Below are 7,690 nucleotides of genomic sequence, written 5' to 3'. Positions count from 1 at the left end.
TGGATAAGCTATACATGAAATCTTGTTCATAACAGTATAAGAATAAATCAGCAATGAGTGGGATGCAGTTGGTTCCCATCGGGATACCAATTACTTGTCTGTAAGTTTTATTGCCAAATTTGATACATATGCTATCTAGTAGAAACCTTAGAGCTTCACAAACCTGATCACAACTCCATAGGTTATATCTCTCTCTTAAATACACTGTTAGAAAAGAATGCTGTAGTTTCATTGCACACCAGATAATCAACGTTTCCTCTTGCAAATGTTTTCTCAATTAAAGCTACTTCTTTGTCTTTAATAAGATTATGTGGTAAATTTGTATAAAGAGTAGAAAAGTCATAAGTGCTTATATTCGAACATTTGAAGAGTTTGTTTTTTAGCTTTATGACAACATCTCCAGAGTTCTTGATGGACCAAAACAGATTAACACCCGAGTTCTCATATACCTTGGAACAATACTTCTGTACGTGGTCTTTTATTGCAGTAAGACAAGAAGTCAAAAGTAGAGAAATGTTTTTGTAGTGCATAAGGTTGAATTTGCGACGAATCGAGCTTTATATGGAGTTTTGTGAAGTTTAGGGATCCAATAAAGAGTAGGGAGCTTCTTCTGGCTGTCGTCAAGTGCGACATTTAAATTCATACACTGATTTACATGACTTTTTGCAATAGTTTTCTCATCTTGTTGTGATAACTGGTAAGTTTTTGTATGTTTCAGTTCGTTATGTAATATTTCTGTGTAGTAAATACGTCATATACTAATATTATTATTAGAAGCTTTGTCTGCAGGAGTAAAAACAAAATACATGTGTACGTTGGATAAAGCTTTCTTTAAACATCTAAGTGAAACCTTGGGTTTAGGAGGTAATACGGAAGGGTTTGATTCATAAAATTCAACTCGAGTTTTTATGATTTTAAATATATATTCTTTTTCCGTTAATGAGAGCGTTCTGATCTGCATTTTCTTTCCGACACCATTTTTTAATATAGTCATCAATAGACTGAGTTATTTCAGAGAGACATTTTTCAAAGTTAATAGACGAGGGAATTCTATATTTTGGACCTTTGGTGAAAATGTTTCTGATTCTTTTATCATTAGAAATCTTAAAATTACCCGTTATGATATGACCGGCTGGTTGGTAACAGTATTTAGATTCTTTACAGTTACAACTATCTGGAACATTAAGCTCTATGTCTAAATCCCAGACAATTTGATTGTAATTAAATATAACGTTTCTAACTGATTGATTATATTTATAACAGATAATAGGTGTTTCTGTATTCTTGAAATATTTAGGAATAGAGTTAACTACAGATTGGTCTCTTAAAATACTAGGTAAATCAATAAACTCGATTCCTTTATTTATGAAAGATAATTTTAGAAAATTTCGTTTATGATCGGATTCAGAATCAATATGAGGTCTAAGAAAATGCTGTGTATGGTTTTGAATCAATGAAGCAGTGTCGTAAAATGAATGTGTACGCATATAAATATTATCAGATTCTTGATCAATTTGCCTCAACGAAGAAACAGATAAAGAGGTTAAACATGATAACATAGCATGTCTACCAGAGCGTTTTGTATCATATGGCAATCAGCAACAGTCATTCTTTTGCGAAGTTTACGTTTGATATTCTTATTTCGTCGAATACCATGAGAACGAGTTCTGATCTGAGTCTTCTTGGGGAATAGATAGAGAATATATCAATTCAAGAATTATTTTGAAATATTTCCCTTTTGATAAATGTTATCATTTAAACCCAATGGAAAGGGTGCTTGTAGAAATTTAATCCATTTAAGTTCAGAGACATGTCTGAGTTTTGCCTTGAAGCCAGAAGTCATGTTAACCTTATACTTTAATTGTTCAACAGCTTGAACAGAAACATCTTTAACCGAATGTCCAGTTTTATGAAAATGATTGTATAAGAAGTTTCGAAATTTATTATTATTGCGAATTTTGTAACAGGGTTCCCGATATCTTGTTTTAGGAGGTCGTTTCGTTTGCCCAACTTACTGTATACCATAATTATGGGCATTTCATGTAAGAACATAAATAACATCAGAGGAATTTCAAGAAATGTCTGAATGGATATTTATACTGAAATTTCTGTTATTAACAGTAGAACGTAGTGTCGAGTAACAATTAAGATGAGGACAGCACATGCACCTATTAGAATGGCACTTAGAGACTGAATGAAACCTAACGTGTTCAGTAGAAGATGTTTTTATGTTGTATTTTCTAAGAATAGGTGATTTAATTGGTGAAATCAGTACTTTTAAATTATTGTTGTAAAGTGGAGTGTTTTTATGGTTCTCCTAGAATTATCTGAATGTAAAGGTAAATGACCACCGGTCGCCACATTATAGCTATTAGATACGGAGGATAAGTATCTACTGGGCACGTTAGATATCACACAATCAGTATTTTTCTTTGTATAAGTATTTCTTTTCATAAATCTGCTCATTTTGTTTGAAATAGAAGAGCCATTATGCATCCAACGAAATTGGAAATCAATGGGAATTAACCCTTTATTAAAATCAAACAAGAATTCTGAGGAAACATTAACTAAGAAAACGTAACATTCCCGAAGTTGGTTAACGGACTATTATGACTCATTTCCTATCACGTAAATTTCTTGACTTATAGTAATGCAACAATTGAAACAAAAGGGATTTTTATTTATTAGAGATAAAGAAACGTTGAACAAACTAAGTCTGTATCATTGTGACATAGGTACATCGACTTATCGACCTGGTATCGGACATGTCGACTTGTCAGCCACTGTAAGTGTTGGGTCGACACATTTCTGTTTCGACATCTCGCACCTAAAGAAATGAAATAAAGAATCTTCAAGAAAACATTATGTATCTACATGATAATAAAATGATAATATTATGAGGTGTCTTATCAAGTGACAGACATTCGCGCCTAAGGCGACAATATGATATATTATATATTCTTATTCCCGGAGCTTTAATTATTACCTTTCTACAATTATCTATTTACAAGGAATTAACTGGCTATCTCTACAAGGTAATTTAGTATGAAATATGTGTCCTACTTCTTTCTGATAATGTGTCTACGACAGCCATGTACGTCGTGACCGGTCTAGTAAGGTTGAAGTGAGCAGAAAGATAATATAGCCATGTAAAACGTTAGTTGTCCATATTTTCGCAATTAATAATAAATATACTGTAACAAGACTTTAAAAGATTAAATTCGATTATCAGCTTTTATTCTCAAACTCCACTTTGAAGATTATACCGTACACTGTAGAAGCACATAATGCTAGCTATCTATTAGTGTTTATATGGCATACTTAAAATTTTAAATAACTCCAAAATATTGATATAAATCAGATGACTTCATTTTTTTTCTAACTTACTGATTAGGGTACAGCTGCCCGTCAGATCCACAAATTATTTGGAAATCATTGGCACAAGAAATGCTTGCAGCGTTCTGGCAGAACACGTTCTGAACGATAGAGTGAATTGGGTCCACTGTAGTTGCTGCTGTAGTTGTCAACATCACTGTCGTGGTTGTCGTAGCAACGGTTGTCGTCATGCCCATAGAACCTGTCCCTGTTTGTATGGCAGGCGCCGCTGTTGCAGGTTGCATTGTTGAAGCAGGTGCCGCCGTTGCAGGTGGCATTGTTGAAACAGGTGCTGCTGTTGGTGGTGGGCATTCGCCATGGCTAGCAAGTTTTAGAGGATTGTCGACGTGTGTGAACTCACACGTGGCATGCGCGAATTTACAGCTAGAATCGAACAAAATGTTTTACATATAAGATAGAGAAAAACATCTGAAAACAACATTCTGTCACCTGTACCGTATAGAAGAAATTTATGCCGTGTTAACTTATATGATATGTTTGAGCAAGACACCAGACAGTTACCTAGATATGTTTATTATCTTTTCTTTCTCTAGGCAGCAATTTATTTTCTTTTATTGTTTGGACTGTTTGGACTGTTATGTCATAATTCCAGTAAATCTTTAATACCTGTATTTCGATGAGAACATGTTCTTGATAGACTGATTTTCCTTTCATTTGTTTATATTTTGCTAAACTCCTCAACGAATAGCTGGTTATAACTCATTTTGTAATTTGATCAAGACTGCTTTTTGACGAAAATGATTTACGATTAACCTTTTGAAAGTGAACAATTTTCCGAGATGTATTACACCACAGGCGTGAATTGACTCACGTAATTATGTTGTTTTAGTTTGTCAACATAAACTGTTTGAACCAAACAATATCAACCACAAGATAAAGAAGGAAAGAAATTATTCCTTATAACCGGAAATACGTTATAACCGTGTTCGTTATAAGTGAAGTTTATTGTAGAACATAAAAATGGTCCAGAAATGTAAGGCGATTTGACAGGCCTATATGAAAAGAAAAATGCGCTCTGTACACCGTGTGATTTACGTATACTTTTTGTTTTTATATTCTATATATCTGAAGCTGTGCATCTGCCGAAGAATGTGTGAAGAACTGTCGGCGATATGCTTCTCTTGGAAATGGATAAAAGGACAAAGAAAATGAAAGTTGTTTAAGGTTGCTTTTTTCACTTTTTTGTCAAGAAGATATGCCGTTAACTTATACCTGAAGTAAACATTTTGGTGTGTATAAAGCTATATGTACTAAATAGTGTACTTATTGTATAATAAATACACGGTAAAAACTAAAATGTAGAACAGATCGTTTAAATTGTCACGTGACTGCCTAGCCAAAAAACGTCCAAATTTCGAATCATCTTTTTTGCACAGAATACAAATTTCTGTAACCAGCGCGCAGGCTTTAAAGTTCCATCATGCTTTAAAATCTATATTAAAGATAGATAGAACAGCTGTCCAGATAGAGAATATGCATAGTTACCTGGTTAGAAAAAGTACTTTTTTCGAGATTGTTCATGAACTTGCACAATTAAAGTCATAAAGGGAGGTAAATGGAAACAATGGATTCAGTACTATTTGTTACTATGTTAATCAAAAGAAAAACGTCCGACAAATATATGAGAAAACAATTTTCAAAAATTAGAAAACATAAATTTGTAGATTTTATGTTTGTAACAAAAATGTGGTAGCCGCGTCACAAACAAAATAGACGCTTTAAATAGAACTTACATTTCTACCCAACTACAACTACCTTCAGAATTTTGTTCAACAACTAAAAAATACCCAATATTTCCCAAAATTCTCAAATCTTCATTCAAGGCTTACATTATCTAGTTCGACTACTAGTATCAGTTTACACATATTGTTTGAGTGACGATGGTCAAAATGTTTGCTTGAGATCCTTCCACTGGCTAGCCATTTATCAAATGTTGTATTACATGAAATCAGAAATAATTTTTCCCTTTGTTTTTCAAGTCACCAAACAAATAAGTAAATGTTGAGTAAAAACTGGCCTGTCGATCATATATCAAACAATGGAATGAGTTATGTAACAAATTCAACTGGTGTTTTACAAGTAAGTGAAATCATACTGGTTATCGTAAGTAACACCGTCACTTCCGCAGACTTTCTCGTCCCCCTGTGTCACGTGTGTCGCACAATCTACAAGAAGCAACTCGAGGCACAATTTGTCGTTGTAATGGAGCTCTATGTCGACAATGGCGGCATCAACTTGTCCGGAATCTGGAACGCTTCCACCATTGTTATTGTGACCGTGGTGCTCACCGCTGTGACCTTGCGAAGCCACGATCACAACTGACATTAAAATGAAACATTCAGTTTAGGTCTGAGACCCTACGTGCTTGAATCTTTCAAGTGACAGATAGGATACTTTAGTTAAAAAAAGTCAAATTCATGTCAACAGATAGCTAAAAACTTTCAGCTCAATGAAACGAATCCCGTACAGTATTGAATCCTAACCAAAAAACGTGCCAGAAGTCTCTGACGCTATAATTTCCTCAAATGAAAATGCCATCGACTCACCTTTTATTTTAAAACATTTCTTATCTACTGGTATTTTTCTTTTGATCTGACATAAACCATGCAACAAATTCAGAACACAAGTTATACACGAGCCCGCCCGCTTAGCTCAGTAGGTAAAGCGTTGGTCTAGTTCGATCCTCGGGCGGGGCTTATGTTCTCCGTGACTGATAAACGACATTGTGTCTGAAATCATTAGTCCTCCACCTCCGATTCATGTGGGGAAGTTGGCAGTTACTTACGGAGAAGAATCCAGGAACACTGGTTAGGTTAACTGCCCGCCGTTACATGACTGAAATACTGTTGAAATACGGCGTCAAACCCAAAACAAACAAACAAACAAATTCTACGCGTAAGTTTCAAATGGGTAGCCTAGCTACCACTGTCTTCTTTTTTTTAAAGCAAACAGGCTGTAAGGAATCGTATTTTATTGATCTTTACTGTGAATTTAAACATTCTAAGGTATGTTTTCATAAACTTTGTTGAAAATGGTTACGTTATGGTAGCCAGAACAAGTAATGTTTCAACCGATTTCCGGTACATGTCTATTTAAAAAAGGCCTCTTTCCTTTTGGAACAATCGCATCTTGACTAATTAATAATAACAATAACAATAGTCTACATAATAGTAATAGTAACAACAATTAGAAGTTAGTAATAATAACAATAATCATGATATTTATCTTTCTGTTAAAATCTCGGTAGATCTGTATCTATATCCTAGGTATAAACATTTTGAATAATTTTAAACATTTTAATCTCGAAACGTTACTAAAATACATAGGTCATAAATTTTCACTGTGAATAATATTTCAAAATGTGGTTTAAAACGTGCATTACTCTTAATTCTAACATGGTCCAATATGCCAGTCAAACTCCATATATCTTGCCGCATGAGGCCCGGTTAATTACAAGTGGATTATATGAAGCTCAGCATAATTTTCACCAAAATATTTTGATGAACATATAAGAATGAAAACAATCAAGGCCTTCGTGTGTTTTATCGTCTAATTTACCACGAGTCATCTTTAAGATGCTTAATAATTTAAACAACGACCTCGTGGTTCAATTGCTGCGCGTCTGAACTCTGAACCGTGATAAATAAGACAACAAAACACTCGAAGGTCTTGATTATTTGTTAAGTAAAATATGACAATGTATAAACAATACAAACCTAAAGCGAAAAATGGAACAAATATCTTCATCGTCGATGTAACTTATGTTGTCTACAAGGCGGACGAACACACTCTGGCTTACTTTTGCAGATTGTGGAGAGAGATAAGACAAATCGTGATTTCAAATCTGCACAATCTGATAACATCATTGACGTATATCATGATTTTGTAGGACATTTTGTAGGGCTAACAAAATTTTTGTGATGACCCCCAGAATTCGGCCGAGTTTGGATACGTGTGATTGTTAAAGATATATTTTTGTTGAAAAGTTAGCCCTGCGATTTATAACAATAACGCCTTACAGTGTTATCAGAAAATGTAAAACCACCATTGACGAAATGTTTCAACATGAAACTACATGTATCTATATTCTGTGACTGATAGATCATTTTCTTTTTGATAGATATTTTCGCAATAGAAATAGAAGTATACGATAGCGAGATATCGGTCAGGCTTTGACAGAAAAGGTCCAGGTTTTTGATGAAGGACATCAACATTGGTTTAAAACTTGATTATTCTTATTATGTACTTTTCTTTGTCATAATGTAAATTTTCTTGTATTTAGGCCATACCAAAT

The 7,690-nt window shown here is 34.0% G+C and overlaps 1 protein-coding gene across 1 annotated transcript; it reads right to left on the bottom strand.

The window, feature by feature from the left end:
* Positions 1-2,674: 2,674 nt before the first annotated feature.
* On the bottom strand, positions 2,675-7,243 carry LOC123536472 (ovomucoid-like). The gene is made up of 4 exons (XM_053524469.1): positions 7,113-7,243; positions 5,492-5,714; positions 3,388-3,759; positions 2,675-2,827 (listed from the first exon to the last, which is right to left on the bottom strand). Exons 1-4 carry the CDS (start codon positions 7,141-7,143, stop codon positions 2,746-2,748), a joined length of 708 nt encoding a protein of 235 aa, XP_053380444.1. The 5' UTR covers positions 7,144-7,243; the 3' UTR covers positions 2,675-2,745.
* Positions 7,244-7,690: the final 447 nt, after the last annotated feature.

The sequence above is a fragment of the Mercenaria mercenaria genome, chromosome 15 (assembly GCF_021730395.1).
Source record: "Mercenaria mercenaria strain notata chromosome 15, MADL_Memer_1, whole genome shotgun sequence".
Lineage (NCBI taxonomy): Eukaryota > Metazoa > Mollusca > Bivalvia > Venerida > Veneridae > Mercenaria > Mercenaria mercenaria.
Note: the sequence above shows the minus strand (reverse complement) of the source record. Positions and strands in the feature narration are given on the sequence as shown.